Here is a 19,797-nt window from a genome sequence, read left to right on the forward strand (position 1 = left end):
ACTCAGTAGCCTAGTGGACTTTGTGCTGTAAAATCAGCGTGAATCGACTTTTATACCGGCATGATCTTGCTCTTGGAACGGCGTGATCGTCGTATTTTTATATATAGTCTGCAATCTTCATATATTTTTAAGTTTCGGTTTCCTACAGCACTCATTACCGAAAAGATATTTTTTCATTATTCCTCATTCTTATGCACCAGCAAAGTGTTCTGAAAATAAGGATCGCATAAAATGTTTTTGAAAACCGTAATGTGCACATTTTTTTCTGAAACCATATATCGAAACTTACGGCATAAACGTTTATTTTTATCAATATTTTTATTTTTCTAAAATCCTCTGAAAAAAAATTTCCTACATTTTTTTTTAATTTTTTGTGAAAACTTTTCAATGAAGCATCATTACACCACAGTTCAAGAACGTCGAAGCAAATGAACTTTCTCTCTAGCTTCCTCATTAGCATATTTCTCCCTATCGGATTCATGGAAACAATGCTTCGGTGAAAAGATCATTGTGAAATGATGGTTCGATGAAAATCGAGAGATACTACAGCCATCGCATCAACAAAACGCAAACCACGTGCGTTGTCACCGAAACATACATATTTTGCAAATTAAGGGAATTCTTAAACAATTCAATGTAATAGTTGACAACTGTGTATGTTTAAAAACAGCCATATTTTAATTGCTTTTACACTCAGCAGATTTTTAGTTTAATTAAATTAACATCAGAAAGCTGTTAACACGTGCAGAACTCATTAGTTAAAAGGCTAATGTAATACGAAATATAGCACATAGACAGTGCCGCTTTATCCGTTTCTTTTAAGCAATTGGACTTTGAAAACTAGCGACTACTTCTTCCTTTGGATTTCGAAAATCGAAACGAAAATTATCTTCGAACATGGACGATTGAACTTAGGTTAAATTATTTGATCTCCACGGAAAACCGTTTTTTGGGAGCGGTATCTTAAAATTACTATGGGCCAGGTTAACTCCTAAAAGTATTTCTAACAGCGCGCCTTGCTGGTATCTGGCTTATAATTCTTTATCGCAAAAGTTTTGACTTTTAAACAATGCAGCACATTAAATTCTCCTTGTATTCATACGATGGTTGTTTTTCTTGGGTTACATAGCGAAAATCGCTTTATTGTTTTCAAAAATATTGTTCAGATCTATATAATTTTGCATGCTTTTGAACCAATTGTCGAAACACTTTTGCCGCTCAAGTGTTCTGAACATGTCAACCACCTTTTCAGGTGTCGAATAATATTGAAAATGTCATTCGGAACAAAGTCAAGATTATACGGAGAATGACTTATCAAATCAATTTTTTGAGTGCTCAAAAGTGTAGTTGTATCAGTGGACATGAGCTCACATTGTCGTGAAGAAGAGTTTTCTAGCACCACTATATAATTGCTTCAATCTCACGTTAGGTCACCTCACGACGTTGCAATATCAGTTTGCGTCCAGCATCAATAGTTTGCCGAACAACAACTGATTTTGAACGACCTTCACAAAACTCGTTTTATAGTGATCTACAATCTCGATTGACTTGACCATACCATCGATAAAACTGGTCCTTGACGAAACTGATAGAGCTTTATCGCCAAAAATTTAATTAAGTTCATGGATGCGCTGTTGCTGAGTTAATCGACGTCGAAAGTTGTAAAAAAGTAAAAAAAAATATATGAAATTTTACGATAAAACTATGAGATGCCAGATTGCAACACTAGGGTTGTCAAATCCCGAGCTATAAAAGGCAACCACGTATCATTTGTCTAAAAATCTGAGCGCTGAAAGCTGTCTCTAGATTTTTTTACGGAGATATATATGAAAACTAAATAAAAAAGTTCTACGAAGAGTAGTCATGCGCCGCGACACCAACGTTAAGGATAGAATCACTGGATAGCGTTTTGTGATTTTACGTCTCCCACACCGTGAGAAAAAATAAGCATTTCTCTAGAACACAAAATTTTCAAAACAGCTCAATATTGATCACATTATTTTATTGTTTAATAAAATTTCTCCAACTTATAATTAATTCGTATTATTACTTGAATGTAACACTAAATTTTCTAAAACTAAAATTATTTTTCATAGAAAAAATTTGATCACAGCTCTACTGACGCTTTTTGCGTGACTCTTCAGGCTCTTGTCGCCTTAACAAACTGCCCAAAAATTTGAGAATTCTTAACGGCAACCAAATCGCTAAGAAAGCGATCAAGAGTGCGCAACCAAACACATCCAACAACAAGTACTGATACAGTGGCATATAGGCGCCATAAGATTTCAAATGTGGCGCACCCTTGTGCCTCGCAATATACTCGATCCAGAATGAAGCCTCGTCCAAAGGGTGCATTGGATTATCTCTAAATTTGCGCGATGCTTCCAGCGCCTTCTGCTTGTAACTGCCATCGCTGATGAGCAAACGTACGTTCTGTAGCAAATCTTCGCTCGACATTTGGCCGAAGTTCAAAGTGCGCGCATAGCCAGCACGCACCGATTTGATCGTGTTGCGGTGTTGATCGCCATAAAGCGGTATGCTCAACATCGGCACACCCCAATGGATGCCTTCTTGCGTGCCAAAGATGCCACCATGCGTGATGAAGACCTTGATATTTGGGTGTGCGAGTATATCGTTTTGTGGCAACCAGCTCTGGATTTTCACATTCGGCGGCAGATGACCAATAGAAGAGTTCTCGAATTTCCACAAAACATTCTGTTTCAGCTGACTGAAGGCGTTGAGTATCAGGCTGATTTTTTCCTTAGGCATATCTATACTCTTCATATAAGAACCAAGACTGAAGTACACCACACCATGGGTAGAGTTGTCCAGATAGGTCTACGAATTGAATAAATGTAAATAGCAAAATAAGCGGTGGTATAAATTTAGGTTTCTGTGACAAACCTGTAAATCGTGTGGCAGTGGTTTTGGTGTCTTTATATGCACACCACCGACATTCACGAGCCCGGGCATGCTGGGACGCGGCACATCCAAACTACGATGACTATTGATCAACATCAACGAAATATTTTTCTCCAATTGTCGCACATGTGGCAATGGACCCTCCACTTGTCCTGTGAAATGCCGCTCCGCCATCTCCTGCATCTTCGGCATATAATACCAGCGTCGCATCACAGCGTCGTACAATGATAGATACGTATTGTAAGCACGTTGCGTGAAAGTCATCTGATCTGTATGTGAGAGTAGTAGGTGAGGTATAAAAGACCAAGGTGTGAGTAAGCCCATCGTATGATCCATATTGTCCGCATAACCCATAGTACCCAATGTTACAACAGGACATTTAAATTTGTGCGCAAACATCAGAAAACTCTCATGGAAGAATTGCTCCAAAATGATAAGATCGAAATGCTGATCTTTACTGGCGATGAGCGCTTTCACTTTGGGATCGTTGAGCGCGTATTCGCTGGTGAGCAAGCCAACGTGGAACCACATTTGTAAGTTTTGAAAATCGCTGGCGTAACGCATTTTGAATATGTTCTCTTTGGGAACTGAAAGTATGGAAAGAAAAAGAAAAAGAGGGAAAAAAAGAAGAAAAATAATTATTTCAGTAATTGTAGTAATTATAAAATTATCTCTTACAATAATGTGGTATATTGAATTGCGGATCGATGATGATCTCTGTCAAATTCGGATGTACATATTTTGCGCGATGATTTGTGAGTGCCGTTACGTGGTGACCACGCTGCAGCAGATCGCGCAGAAAGTGTTCCAACCACATCCAGTGACTGGGCGCTGGGAAGGGACCCATAAAGAGAATATTGAAGGCAGTTGACGTAATGGGCATCAGCAATGCCGCTAGACAGAGTAGTAGCCATCGTGGGTTCATCTAAAAGGTTGCATATTTTTTATATATTATAACTGAATATTACTTATATAAGAATTAATATTATTAAGAAATATAAGATCATCGTTTAAATACCGGAAGCAAAATGCATTCTGTCGTAGAATTCTCTTAGCTTGTAACAATTAGTGTCGAAAAAATTCAAAATAAATGTCGAAATCTGTGCTAAACGTGTCATTAAGTGAATTATATAATTTACTGCTATTTTATTGTTATTCGAAGTGACATATTTTGGAAGCACGTAATGCAAATACAACAATGTAGCTCCCACTAATGAAGCTCTCTGTAGAACACTAATGCGTTACGAAACTATATTGTTTGACTGCACAGCTTAGACTTTATACCTTTGGCTTATTGCATGTCTATATTAGAGACTTAAATATTTATATATTTATGTATATGTATAGTGAGCTATTTCGCACGCTTTGCATTTATTTTATTCATTGAAAAATGCTTGCATGAACGGCACGTGTTCCAAGTTCAATAAAAGCTTTAATAAATCAAAATGTGATATATGATAAGATCTAGAAAATTATTGTAAGAGGGCGTCATCACAAACCACAGCCTTTTCGCACTATTTTTCTAGTGGCGCTGGCTTACCAAATGATATACAGGGTCTACCAACAAGAACGACGACTTGTTAAAATGGAATTTGGATCTTGAGGTCCCGTAGTATTGCTGGTTGATTGGCATAAACCCTTTATTTAGCATACCCCTTGAAAAAATTTTCTGGAGACGTTAAATTGCATGGTCTTGGCGGCTACTTTTCTGGTCCCCATTTTCGAAATTAACGGGTCGCCAAACTTTGCTTCTGAGGTGACCATATTTAGGCATTAAACATAAGGTGGCGCAACGTCTTATTGGATATAGATACCATCCGTCAAATTACGGTCAAAAAAAATTGGTATCCATCATTTTATAACGCTCGCTGTTAATGGTAAAGGCATTTGCTGCCACATTTTCTAATAAATAAGGTCCGATGCAAAAGTGTTTCCTGAACTACACGAGGATTTGACTCATCTCAATAGCGACAATTTGGTTTGTTGGTGAAGCAAATACGCCAGAAATGAACCTCATCTGAGAAGATGATTTTTTGGAAAACGTGAATTTTCGTAATAATCTTGGTTAATTCCCAAGTGATAGGTGACATGATGAAATAGAAAACCTTACTGAACACACTGAAAATATTTGATACAAATCCGTCCACAAACATGGCCACCATGTGTTTTCAAAATGCCATCATCCCTATTGGTAGACACTTTATTTGATTGTGAAGTGATCGAATGTGTGCAATTTGATGCTGTAATTACATCAGTTGATATGATTTAATCCAGTTGCAACTGATATGCTGCACAACAATTGACATTTAGCTCTTAATGGACTTGTTATACCCAACGCATGACGGCAACGAAGTTAGTTTTTGCTTTTTCAATTTTTGCCATTTAACCAAAGATCATATTAGATCTCGAACTAATTTTTCTTGAGCAAATCTCGAAGTAACCAGTAATTATAGTAAATAATGCTGTCGATCTATAAGATCATATTTTTTTGGATCGTGGTAGATCAGATATTTAGTATTGGAATTCTTTATGGTGTATATATTTTTGGGAGTTTGATAATAACTGCTCTTCGCGCCAGGCGTATTAGGAATATGTTTCTTTGAGTTTTAAAATGGTCGGAGTTTTTAAAAGATTTTCTTCTATCATTTTCTCAACGAAATTCCTCGAGAAATTTGCTAAAAAAGCAAAAACTGTGTATAAGTTTTTATTCCAAAGTCTCCTAACAAAAGGTTTGCCTAGCCTAAATACCTTGTGTGGTACTTAGTAAGCCATCAAAGTCATAATACCCATACAGCAAACGTTGCACTGGGCATACAAATGTCTACAAATCTCTTAGCGTCGCATTAACATGACTACACAAAACAGTTCTATTATGCAAATGCCAAATAAATCAGCACACATTTCCTTATAACCCCTATTAGATCCATAAATTTGCATTTTTCACCAGCTTACCCACAGTTAATTAACCAATCGCATTACTTCTGTTAATGTATGCAATAGCTTGAAATGCAACACTTACTCATAAACTTCTGTATCACCTTACATTTGTCATAACTTCCACTTGTTTTCGTTATTATTCTTGGCAGGCATAACAAATAGTTCACATAGCGATTTCAATTGAGATTAAAAATTATATAATGAGGTGTGTGCAATACTTTGGCTGTCGAGAAAAAATAACTGAAATGTAACTGGTTATTTTTACGACGTTATCAGCTATCAATATAAACATGTGTTTGTAAACAACTTGTGCTTGTGCAACCGAACATAATAAAATGCATGAATGTATTGTATTTGCATTGAACTTAAAGATTTATGGATTTTAAGAGAGATAACCACTAATTTGAAGCGATTTTTACGACACTTCTTTAATTTATTTCCGTATTTTCAATTAGTCTGCACTGCAACTAGTACTTAAGCCACATTTATTGGCATTAATTACATGTTTAGAGTGTTTAGTATTGCGTTAGTAAATGCTACTAAATATAAAGTGGCAGTTGCTTACAGCAATAATGTTTTTGTAGTGATTGACAATTGTTTGTTTGACTTCGCAAAATGAATTGCAAGTATCTCTAGATACTGCATGGTAACGGTTTTTTTTTGTTTTGATAGACTGCAGTCTAAAATGACTTAGTAAAAAATTTACTGCACGTGGCTTACTTTTTGCCAGTTCGATTTTCTAGAAAATGGAAATCAAATTGTGGTTGACTCTTGCAACATAATACTTGTACATATACAAACAAAAACAACACAAATCAAGGGTAAAGCTGTATGCGAAGTTGCAAAAATTTATGCTAAAACCCCTATTATGGTTTACAACTCTGCTGAGTTGAGTTGAAATTGAAACAACTAAACCATTTTTTTTTTGTTTTTGGAAATTGTGGTCGATTTTTACAATATAATACATGTGCAAACAAAAACAACACAGAGTAAAGTTGGAACTGTATGGGAAGTTGCAAAAATGTATGCTAAAACTCTGGTTTTGGTTCACAAGTTGGCTCAGTTGAGTTGAAATTGAAACAACTTAACCAATTTTTTTACAAATTGTGCAGCGGAGAAGAACTAAAATCAAGGATAAAGCTGTATGGGAATTTTCAAAAATTTAAGCATAAACGCATATTATGGCTTACAACTTGATTCAGTTGAGTTGAAATTCAAACAACTGAACTATTTTTTAATAAACTACAAATTGTAGATTCATCAAAGATAATACCTACATATCCACAACACAAATAAAAATTTAAGCTGTATGAGAAGTTATAAAAATTGAAGCTAAAATCCCTATTAAATTTTCAACTTGAATTAGTTGAGTTGAAGTTGAACCAATTTAACCCTTTTGCGGCAATTCGAATTACAACTAGTTTCAGCTAGGTTAAAAAGTGAGGGTTTAACGATAACGGTTTGAGTTGCCGCGGGTACATGAAATTGAGTTGTAAGCCATTAAAAGCGCGTTAATTTGTTGCCTGATCTACGTTATTGCAACGAACCAGGATTCTTATCAAGGTAAGCATTGTTAATTTGTTGGTAACAGTAGGAACTTGTTTTATAGCTATAAAGTAGGATCAAATTTGGTTCGACTCCGGTTTTCTAATAGAGAAAAAAACATTTTTTGCATTAGACTTCAATAAAATTCTGTTTGGAGGCTACTTGGTATATGCAAATTCCCATAAAGAATACTTTTTATAGCCCTAACTACGGACCTTACTATCGCTACCATAAAAATACTAGTATTAAAGAAACACAACAGAAACTTTCACTAGATCAATAAAAAGCCAGATAATAGTTTGATATATCAGTGGCACGAACTGACTTAGAAAGAGTATTACAAAGCATTATTTTTCTTCATAGATAGAGATATTTTATGATCTATTCTCCCGTCTGTGCATAGAGCCATTTGCTGACTAACAATTTAAACAAAATACCTGTAGAAATCCCTCTAGATGAAAAAAATCTCAGAAATTTTAAAGTTCTACCGATAGGTTACATTTTATGTATGTGACATTTTTCTTTCATTACCATATAATGATAATGACTAACGACTTTGATGATGAAAGGGGACGGTGGATTAATATACCTTTGCTAATATTCAAGTATAAAGAGTCAGTTGTCTAGAACCTGGTACACTGTTTCCAGATATGAAAAAATATATGACTGCAATATAATATGCTCTCAGAGAGTTACAAAGCCAAATTTTATATATAGAACACGCCTTTTCTCTTTAGACTTCATAAATCATTTTCACGCTTTCAATTCCATGCTATCTCTCAAGAAGACTGCCACACTTGTCAGCCCCGAACCGAATTCATAGAAAATTTACACAAGTGCTCATAAATATAACGTTTTCGCGTCACATTTATTATGTTTACCCACTTATTAGCTATGTTTGTGGGTCTCAATGACATTCGTTTAATTGCGTTTCGAATAAAATACAGTGAAGACTGGGTTCTTGACGCGTTGGTTGATAATAAAATTTTAACAGTGTTGCATACACAGGTATGTAAATATTTATTGAAAATAAATTCTCAGACACTTTTAATGTGTATATGTACGCTGTTTATTACACTTGCAAACATAGTTATGAACATAAAGAAAGTAATCTGATTACGCTTTTTGCAAGCGTGTGCGAAGTCTTGTGTAACGTTACTGTATAAAAAACCTTCACGAAGAGATAGCGAATATATAATAAGTATTTACTTTTTCTTGTGTAACAGGTACTTATACTTATATGTGTTTACATACATACTATATGTATACCGTATTTATATAATATTTGCTTGGAAAAAGTGTTAATTGTTTCCGGACTTTACATTTTTAAGTAACGTTTTGCGAAAAAAAAAATTATATTTACATATTTTAATACTTATTGATTATAGCAATCGTTCCAAATAGGTATAATATGGTCTCGCTATAATACGAGCAGTAGCCAAATTATAAACTCTGGTTAAGTAAATGTGGACTCTGAACTTATTTAAGTTAAACTCACGATTTCATCAGTTCCAAAGATTAAAAACAATTTTTTGTACACAGGGAGCTATACTTCGATATCTTCAGCATTTTGGTAGAAATATTAATAGATATGACATTTTTTCCGATTATATATTTAAAACATAGCACAATATTTCAACAAATTAATATTTCGAAGTGATCACAATTAATCGCTATATGTACATATATATTAATATATATAATATAAGAATTCTTAAAATATTGTGAAATTATACGAAGTCATATTCCGGAACCTGAAACTGTTGCTTTTCTAAGATTATCTTTTCGATCAGAGATCGTTTCTGCATAAACGTGGCAAAAGAGACAGTGAGAGAGAGGGTTCTGACAGTCAATAAATTTTACCAATCTAATATAAAGTAAGGGTTTGAAAGAAATTTAATTTAGAAATAATAATAATCGCATATTAAGCGTCTCTTGAAGCAACAGTTGCCCAGACACTTCGGCATTTAACGATCAAACCACCATTTGCGGAAAATCTCATAATATGCTTTTGTTATTTTTGCAACAGTATTACAACATGTACAACACATTTCACAAACTTTGCCAAAAGCCTCTTCGATTAAATAGCGGTAAACGTTTTTACAAAGAAACAACACAAAATGCGGCCAACTTATGTAAGCGCCTCAGTACTCGTCACACTTCTTGCTAATAACAACAACCGGCAAATCATTTTGACCGCATTTTATGCTTGAGCGTAACTCTTCAATTATCTACCTTAAGCCAATTCAGTGGTGGCTATGTTGGTTGTAACATAGTTACAATACATTAATCACTCTCTATGTTAAAAATTTGTTTATGGTTTTGCAAAAATCTCATATAGCTTTGTTGTATTCAAACTTCGAGAGAGCGCATTTCAATATAAGCTAATCTCATAAATGCACCAAAGGTCATTTTCACAGTATTTCTGTGAATTTTTGCGTGATTTCCGCGTTTGAACGTCAATGCGAACGAGCGTTTCGAAATCCGAAGGTGAATTTTGAGCATTGCAACGAAAATTATTAGTAAGCAAATGATCGCGTGTTTGCAATAAATTAGATTGCTCGCTATAACGGGACGCAATGTCTTGCCAATTTTGTGAGAAATTTGTTTACCGTTACTTAGCCTATATTATAAACGCATTAGTTTATTTGGCATGCATTTATATATATATATTGTTTATTTTTTACAATTATTTATTTTTACAAAATAATTTATTTTATTATAAAATATGACAGTTATTTTGTTAAAAACATAAACAGGAATTTTTGGACAAATTTATTTTTTATTTAATTAATTTTATTTTTTTTGTATTAAATTTTAATTAATTTTATTTTCACAGAACAACAATTTTATTGTTTTTGTATATTTTTAATTTGAAGTAAATTATGTTTTAATAAAATTTATTTTTTAATTAAAATTTTTTTTTAAGAAATATTCAAAAAAATTTTATAAAAAAAAAATAAAAAAAAAATATTTATTTTATTAAATTTTAATTTGGGTTATTTTTTTTATTTTATTATATTAATTTTTTTGTTTAATTCTTTTTAGAAATGAAATGTTTTTAAGTAAATAATAATTTTACCTGAATTCGTTTTTACTGAAACTAAATTTTATTATATTTTATAAAAAAAATTTAAATATTAAATTTTGTTTTATTTTATTTCATTTTTAATTTTTATTATTTTTTTTATTTCATAATAATTACTTATTATTATTAAATATGTTTTAAAATATTTTTTTTATGTTAAAATATTAAAAATTATTTACAGAGATAGAAAAAATTGAAAAATTTAATATATTTAATTTTAATTTATATTTATATAAAAACATTTTCGTAAATTTTTTTTTTTAATTTAATTAATTTATTATTTTATTGTCTTACATTTTTTTTTATTGTTATTTTTTTTCAGATTAACTGCAGTTGATACGAAGTTGTTTTATTTTAATGTCATTTCTTTATTTTTCAATGTTTCAATTTTCAGATAACTCTATTATTTTCTTTAATTTCGGAATTTAATTATTTTATGATACTTGGAAATAAAATTTAAATTTTTTTTTTTAATTTTTTAACTTTAAATTGCCTAACTACACTAATTATTTATTAATTTTGTTGTTATTATAAATAATTATTTTAATTTTAATTAAATAATTACTTATTTTTTTTTATTTTTTTGAAATTGTTTTTTGTTTGGACGAGATGAGTTATTATATTTTTATGTAACTTAATTCTTATTTAATTTATTTTCAGTAATTTGAAAACTTTTTAAATAATTATTATTCATAGAATTCAATTCAAAATGATTTATTACATTATTTTTTGATTTTATTAAAAATTGAAATAAAAAATTATCGGTTTTATTTAATCATTATTAATATATTAATATTTATTTACTTTAATTTCAATGTTTTAATCAATTATTTTTAATTTTATTAAAAATATTTTTTTAAATTTAATTTTAATTATTTTTTAAATTTAAATTTTATAATTAATTTTTTTTTTGTTAATTAATTCTGTATTTTATTGCCTTGAATTCGTAATTTTTCATATTTTTTTTATCACAACATTTTCCACTAGGCTTATTGCAGTTTGCTTTAATATTTATTGTTTATTAATTGCCTGCTTCATTTTCCACCTTAACAAATACTTATTAGCATAATAACAAATCAAATTTTGTGCAACACAAAAGACTTAACAAAGTCTTAACAAATTTTGCCTTGATTAACTTATGCTTCACCTTTTACGTAACTGCTGCTCGCCTCTTGTAATACACTTAATCGCAGCTAAATTTTTCAAGAGCTTGATACAACTCAACCGAATTGGAAATTGAACGTCTGTTTTACTGCAAGTTGCAGTGTGGACTGTCCAAATCGCTGCAGCTAACAACCCACGAAAGTGTTGGCGCCCAGTTCGGTTGCTTGATTACACTTACAACAATGTTGCTTACAAATGCGGATTGGTCTTATATTAACATATACATACATGTACTTATGTATGTAAAACATATTGTAATGCAATTTGCCGGGCTTATCGCTAGCGTTCGGCATTTGCGCATTGTCAAGAAGTTCGGTGGACACGTTGACAGGGTTGCCAAGTGGGAAAAAGTGCCGTAAATCCAATGTGCTGTGATCTGTAGCTAGTGGTGATAGATTGAGGGTCTCTTATGGTAGAAGAAAGAGTATTATCGACTTATGTATTTTCACATTTTTACATTCACGTAACATTTTCCGAACTAAAAATGCAGTAAATTCAAGAGTGCCTGTCGATTAAATCAAAAAAGACATTTTTGTAAATATAAATAAAAAATCATATGTCACAGGACCGTATAATATTTTATGCCGACTCAAAAACACGAAATATAACCTCAATTTCTGGCAGAGTCTTAATAGAAGGATCTTCTTATAAATACGTATACAAGTTTTCCTTAAAAATATTGTCCTTTCTTATTTAAATAATTAAAATTATATTTAACTTAATATACTTTATTTATAATTTTATTAAACTTTTATTTCTAATTGGCAACTCTACCACCTTTATTTCAGTTTCGTTCATTACATGCGGATATTATAAATAATTGCCGAGGTTTGTCAGCGCAACAGAATCAGCCGACCGCTTGCCTTAATACTTCGGAAAATTTAGAAAAAAAACGATTATCAATCAAAAAACTGAATTGAAGAGAGAAAGAAGAATATTGTATATGATAAGAAATAGCCGACACGGCTATTAAATGATAACAAAAAATTTTTCCGTTAAGCACCTGATAAGCGAAGCAAATTTTTACGAAAAGATAAAAAAATAGAAACAATAACAATAACAAGTAGGTAAACAAAATACCTGTTAATAACAGAAACGCGTGCGAATTATCTGTCTGTCCGCGCAGACGTGTGACTTGTTCGCGTTATTTGCATTTGACCTTGACAGAGAACTACATATGAATATATTATATTTGTTATATATATTTGCTTCGCTTCTATTTATAATTTTTTCGCATTTGTTTGTTTTGTCAAACACTTTTGTTGTTTGTGTGGTGCTGGTGCTTCGTTAAGCGCGTTTGTTCAGAAGTCATTGTACGAGTTAGCCGCTGGCAGCAGAGAAGCGGAGAATGCAACGCGACAGTTTTTTGTTTACACCAATTAGGCAGAGGTTATTAGCTTTTTGTGTTGTGAATGCGTTTATAGAAATATATTTATATGTATGTGGTGTTCATTAGGGTGTGACTGTTTTTGTTACTTATATAATATTTTTAAGAGCTTGATAACTTTTTTTTAAAAAAAAACGCATAAAATTTGCAAAATATTTCTTTATTTGAAACGTTAGATTGGTTCATGACATTTACTTTTTGAAGATAATTTTTGATTAATTGCTTTGGGCCTAGAGTTTGTTCATTGTTTCAACTCTTGGAGTCATTTCGGCCGGAATAGCCCGAATTTCTTCGGAAATGTTGTCTTCCAAAGCTGGAATAGTTGCTGGCTTATTTCTGTAGACTTTAGACTTGACGTAGCCCCACAAAAAATAAAATGGCCATAGAATCGCGAGCTGTGTGGCATGTAGCGCCATCTTGTTGAAACCACATGTCAACCAAGTTCAGTTCTTCCATTTTTGGCAACAAAAAGTTTGTTAGCATCGAACGATAGCGATCGCCATTCACCGTAACGTTGCATCCAACAGCATCTTTGAAAAAATACGGTCCAATGATTCCACCAGCGTACAAACCACACCAAACAGTGCATTTTTCGGGATGCATGGGCAGTTCTTGAACGGCTTCTGGTTGCTCTTCACCCCAAATGCGGCAATTTTGCTTATTTACGTAGCCATTCAACCAGAAATGAGCCTCATCGCTGAACAAAACACGCGCGCGAAACACATTTCGAACCGAACACTGATTTTGGTAATAAAATTCAATGATTTGCAAGCGTTGCTCGTTAGTAAGTCTATTCATGATGAAATGTCAAAGCATACTGAGCATCTTTCTCTTTGACACCATGTCTGAAATCCCACGTGATCTGTCAAATACTAATGCATGAAAATCCTAACCTCAAAAAAATCACCCGTTATAAGAAGAAATAGTAAATAAGTATGTAATCCACATTTATTATAGAGTGCTCCAAAACTAATCACGTTTAATAAAAAATATGACCAAAATTTTCAGATTTTTTTTACGATTACAGATCATTGTACTGATTATCTTCCAGATACCTTTCTATCTCTGTTTAGGTTTCATCAACGGAGTAGCCGAATGAACTCCACTAGCCTTTTACGCCGTCTGACATTACGTTTAACTCAAAAAAAAAATATTTAAATATCTCTTATGCCCTTAATATTTTAGAGCATATCAATCAATCAAATATATTCCTTAATTTCTCCCATATAAAACTGTTTAAATTTTACCCGCTCTTAAAAAGAGTAGAGCTCCTGCTTCCACCATTGCATCTCTCTACGAATTCTGTAGAATTTATTATCAGCTATTATTGGCGTCACTTATTGATGATACATGTGTACATGTATGTATATGGTTACATTCATGCAGTATGTGTAACAACTTCTTTGAAGCTATTGCGTTACATTGCTGCGACTGCGCAGTGGGTGCAGCTGTCAAACGTCAATTTTAATTTATCGCATTTATTGACTAATTGCTTAAGATTGAACAAAACATTTCGACAACGAAAGATGAGCTGACTAAAAGAGAGTTCGACAGTCGAATTGTGAAGGCAAATTGCTTTATGTGGTATACTATAAGATAAGTTGGTTAAATTTAAGGAACTATTAAAGGATTTAGTAAAATTCTTAAAAAAATTATAGCACGGATATAAAAAAGGATTTCGAAAAAGTATAAAAATTTTCGAAGAAAAAAATAAAAAAAAGTTAGTTCACAAAATTAAAAATAATATTTGATGTTTAATTTTTAAATATTGCTTTGAAATTTATTTAAAAAAAATTTACAAAAATAAAAAGTAGTCTTAAGAAAATCCAAATAACAAATTGTTTGATAAAATAATATGTAAATACTCGGTATGTTTTAATTAGGAATTATTAATTTAAAAATTATTTAAACATTTTTTATTATTAATAAGCATAGTTTCAGATAGTTCTTCAATATTTTATAATTTTTTTGCATTGTCTGGGGGAGTAAAATCACATTTATTTTTTGTCAGAAAATGATATTTCTAACAACTTTCACATTTCGTGATAGAAAAATTTTGTATCGAAAGACATACTATACATACATATGTACATATGTAAATACCTGTATAAAATTCAACTTTATATATCGGATCGCCACGCTTAACGGATTAAATACTTTAAGTAACTAATCTCTTTTTTAATTGTTAATAGAATCTTTCATAAGATTTCCCCTATTTATTGGTCTCTCAGGGGTGGGACCATAAAGCAATTAAAAACTAATTAATGCTTTTTATATACATTAGAGATATAAAGTGATGCATACTCGTACACATGTACTTACACGGCATTACAAACAGCATTTCACTCATTAGGTAGAGCAACATTATAAATTCAAATTTCACATTTCGAACTTCAATTTGTCGACGCATGTCAGTTGGTGGCGGATTCTATAATTTGTTTGACAGCAGCTACATGAGTGCTACTATATAGAAGTAGGTATGTAAAAATAACACCTATATACACATACTTATATATAGACACATGTATAAATTTACACACACACCCTATCTGTAAATGATTGCATGTCTTTCTTCATGCTTGATCACATATTTTGCTTCAATGAAGCAAATCAACATATTGAAATTATTATCGCATTTAACTGCTTGCAAGTAAAAAGTAAATTTTTTTGACGTCTAACTTATTTTGAAGCGAAACAATATTTTTTTTTGGTCATTGGTGGAAAAAGTTAGTTTTAAAATAAATTGCGACACGAAAGCCGCTTTTTCAGTATAGCGTAGTTAAGAGATACGGATATACAACATATATGTATACTTATGTATATATTTTATTTTATATATATATTTATTTTTCCTTTTTTAATAAAAAAATGCTAATATAATTTTATTGAAATTGCAGCTGTTCCAAAAATTTATTTTTGTTAAAAATATCGCAGAATAAATTCACAAAACATCCACACATTAAAAAATAGTTTATTCCTGACAAAAAAAAAATTTAATTAATATGCAAGAATCTTCTAAGTTTTGTATTTTCCATATAAAATATATGTAATAATTACTTACGATTAAATACACTTGTAAACAATACGAAATATGAGTTGCAATTAAATATTTGCCACTGCGAATAAGTGAGAGTGGTGAGGTGCTGCTAAAGCGTTGCCTACATTTAGGCATACATTTACAATAGGTGCATACATTATGTTCCGCAACTATGCATATGTGTGTGCAGAATAAATCTAATATTGCTTGTTATTAAAATCCGTCAATATAAAAATAATAAAAAGATTAAACCTCTGCAACTCCTTATAATTTTGTTCACCTAACGGTTTAATCGAAGTTTTCCTATTCTACCCTCACCTTGAAATCCGAATTTAGAAGTTTTTTATGCAAGAAAATATTGTCTAACTTTTCTTCAAACGATACGAATATAATTGTTTTTGCAAAATGCCTTTTTGAAAAGATTTTAATTGAACTGGTTTCTGTAAGCGAGTAAGTTTTAAATTTTAAAAAAATTATTGAAAAAATGTACGATATCGAAAAGTTTTGTACTTGGAGTAGGTAGCAAAACACTTGAAAGAGTTCTGCCACCCTATTTCACGGCACTCATTTAAGCAAAAATGGCGTTTTAAGCATTATTTTGTATAAAACCGCCGATTTGTGACACATTTTTAATTGTTTAAAATTGTGGGTAATGCCAAACTAAAATCTTCTTGAATGGCATTAAAGCCCATGCGATTCGGCAAATTTCCACATCTTTAAATTTTTTTCTACAAGCAATAGTTTAGAAATTATAAGCATTTTTCCATTCGGCGACTGCTTGCTACATGCGCCTGATCGCTTGGTAGAAATCCTGGATTTTGTTGCCAAATTGGATGCAATTTTTCTGCAGTCGACAGCGGATGCAACCAAAAAAAATGCAAAGGGGCAAAAATTCACCAAAGGAAGTGGTCATTCTGTAGAAGCGGATGCCGGAACCGGAAATGAAAAACTAAACACTTCCGGTTTATGTAGTATTCCGCAAGCTGCATGCCGGAAATAGTTGTAGCCGGAAACGAAAATAACACTTTCGTACTTCCGTTTGGATAAACTTTCCGGAAGTTGTTTACCGGAAACACGGGAATTTGTTCGAAGGTACACCGGAAATGTCCTACATAATTACCGTTTCCGCTCTGTTACTTCCGGTAGACCTTCTAAACCGGAAATTAAAATCCGTTGTATTTTCAATTCCGGTCAGCGCTTTTTTCGGTGTCCGGTTTAATAATATGATGTCCGCTTCCTATAATTTTGCACCTTTGCATATGCAACGCACTAGCAAGTTTTTGACTGCATCCACTGTCGGTTGCAGAAAAATTGCATTCAATTTGGCATCCAAATTCAGGATTTCTACTAGGCGACCAGGAGCATGTAGCAAGCTGCAGCCAAAAAGAAAATGCTTATAACTTCTAAACTATTGCTCATTGAAAAAATCTAAAAATGTGAAAATTTGCAGAATCGCATGCTATATATGCTATAGTTTTCCGATCAGAATTCTTCAATGATTACACCTTGACCTTAGAAAATAATCCAAAAAATACAAAAGTTTTCCATACAAGGACATCATTTTGATCGTTCAGTTTGTATGGCAGCCATAAGCCACGGTGATACGATATCGATGATTCCAGCAAATAAGCAGCTTCTTAAGGAGAAAAGAACGTGTGAAAAATTTCAAATCGGTATCTCATAAACTGAAGAATAAATTCGCGTATTCACAAACAGATCAAGCAGGATATCGCAGAATCGACTCAGCTTGTCATGCCGATCATTTATATATATACATATATTTTGTTTTTGGAGGATCTCCAGTGTTTCTTTCTACGTGCTACAAACTCAATATACTCTCTTCAAGGTATTTTAAACTATCAAATAAGACATTAATATAATTTTTTACTTGTACTTATATAAATACATACATACATATGTACATAAAACTTTTATAGGTATTATTACATACATTTCCAACTGTGTCGCTGACAAGGCGCTTTATTGTCGCGGTCACCACTTCATTTCTCATTTCTTAAAGAATTTCCTGCCACAATTAGTAAAGTAATACTTACTTCCGTTTGGGAAGTGGCTGAGCACTTCAAGGAACCTCAAAAAATAAAAAAAACAAAAACAAATAAATAACACTAAAATGTGTAACATTCAAATAAATATATATATAAATACACATGTAATAACTTTAACGTAACTATTTGCCTTCACTTCCATAGCATATGAATTTGAGGGAGACACACCTCATTCGGCGGTGAAGCATGCAGAAGAGCTGACACTGGTCACATTTTTAGGCAGCTCTTCAAGGTACGCACTTCAAATGCACACACACTTCGCCCATACTTACATATGTTCATACACTTAACTCATATATACATACAGACAAACACTCTTCAGCACATATATGTACATATGTATATATTTATATATCTTTTTACTTATTTTTTACACAACAAATATTCCTGTAAATTGAAATGAAATTAAGCGCGCAGTTTGAGGGTTGGAAATTTTCGTGTTTCTCGCTGGGAAAGTGTTGAAAAATATTTGACCTGAAACATATGTTTTTGTTGTTTTCATTTATTTTTTACTTTCTAGCTTGCGCTTTTGACATTCTACACACATTCATTCACTTATTCACACGCCATATATTTGTAGGTGTGTATGTATACATAGCCATAAATGCATTTGCTGCGTGTTCGCCTCTCATAAAGCCCTCCCAGGGGTGGCTGCTATGCCGTTCCTTTGCATTGTTCATTGTTTGTGATTTATTGCAACTTCTTCGCTAGGAAAGTTGGAAGTTATTGGGTAGTTAGTCTTTTTTTATGAAGTTAATCTTTTTTTGTGAAGCATACCCATCTCGTTTAATGCTTGTTTATGCTGATGGGTGCGTCATTAGCGTTATTTGGCAGTTATTGCTGTTAACTAATGAAAATCTAATATGTGGTTGATGTGACTGACAAGAGCATTTAAAAAACTAAAATATTTAGGTTTCGTTTTTTATTAAGAGGAGTATATACTTTGAAGGATACACTCGATTTTGAACCGTTTGTGTATTTGTTGTTGGATAGATTTTAGTTATAATTAATAATTTGTTGTCACATTGTATTTTTGTTGTGATGAAATTGCTCAAAAAAATGGATACTACTATCCATCATTGTTAAAATCGAAATTCAGAAAAAAAAATTGATTAATTTGCGAATATATTCGAAATTTAGCGAAAAATCTTAACAAATTCGAAATTTCGATATTTAAACGAAAAATCTTGACAAATTCGAAATTTCGTACATTTAAAAAAGGTGATCCGGATTATATAAGGTTTTTCAAGGGTTTTCGCTCAAATTTCCAAATTTTTTATGTTTTTCAATATTTTTCGTTGAATCTTCGAATTTTCGGATATTAAAAAACGTGATCCCGATCACTTAAGATTTCGCCTCTCTTTCAAGGTATTTTGCCCAAATTTTGAAATTTCATATGTTTTTCTAGTTTTTTTGTTCATACTTCGAAATTTCGGAGATTTCCCAAGGTGATTCAGAATTTGTAAGGTTTTGCATCTCTTTCAAGACTTTTAGCTCAAATTTCGAAATTTCATATGTTCTTCAAAATTTTTCATTCTCACTTTGAAATATCGTTTATTTTCAAGATGATCCAGATTATTTAAGACTTCACTTCTCCAGAAGGAATATATTAAAAAGATTTCATTAAAAAAAAATATATAATCATTTCAAA

At 32.0% G+C, this 19,797-nt stretch overlaps 1 protein-coding gene across 1 annotated transcript; it reads right to left on the reverse strand.

Annotated features, from left to right (window-relative positions):
• Positions 1 to 1,985: 1,985 nt before the first annotated feature.
• LOC105230828 (UDP-glucosyltransferase 2) lies at positions 1,986 to 11,800 on the reverse strand. Its single transcript, XM_049446928.1, has 4 exons — positions 11,640 to 11,800; positions 3,601 to 3,847; positions 2,905 to 3,509; positions 1,986 to 2,838 (listed from the first exon to the last, which is right to left on the reverse strand). The coding sequence occupies exons 2-4, from the start codon at positions 3,845 to 3,847 to the stop codon at positions 2,116 to 2,118; spliced, it is 1,575 nt and encodes a 524-aa protein (XP_049302885.1). The 5' UTR covers positions 11,640 to 11,800; the 3' UTR covers positions 1,986 to 2,115.
• Between the last annotated feature and the right edge of the window lie 7,997 nt (positions 11,801 to 19,797).

The sequence above is a fragment of the Bactrocera dorsalis genome, chromosome 1, assembly GCF_023373825.1.
Source record: "Bactrocera dorsalis isolate Fly_Bdor chromosome 1, ASM2337382v1, whole genome shotgun sequence".
In the NCBI taxonomy this organism is placed as follows: domain Eukaryota; kingdom Metazoa; phylum Arthropoda; class Insecta; order Diptera; family Tephritidae; genus Bactrocera; species Bactrocera dorsalis.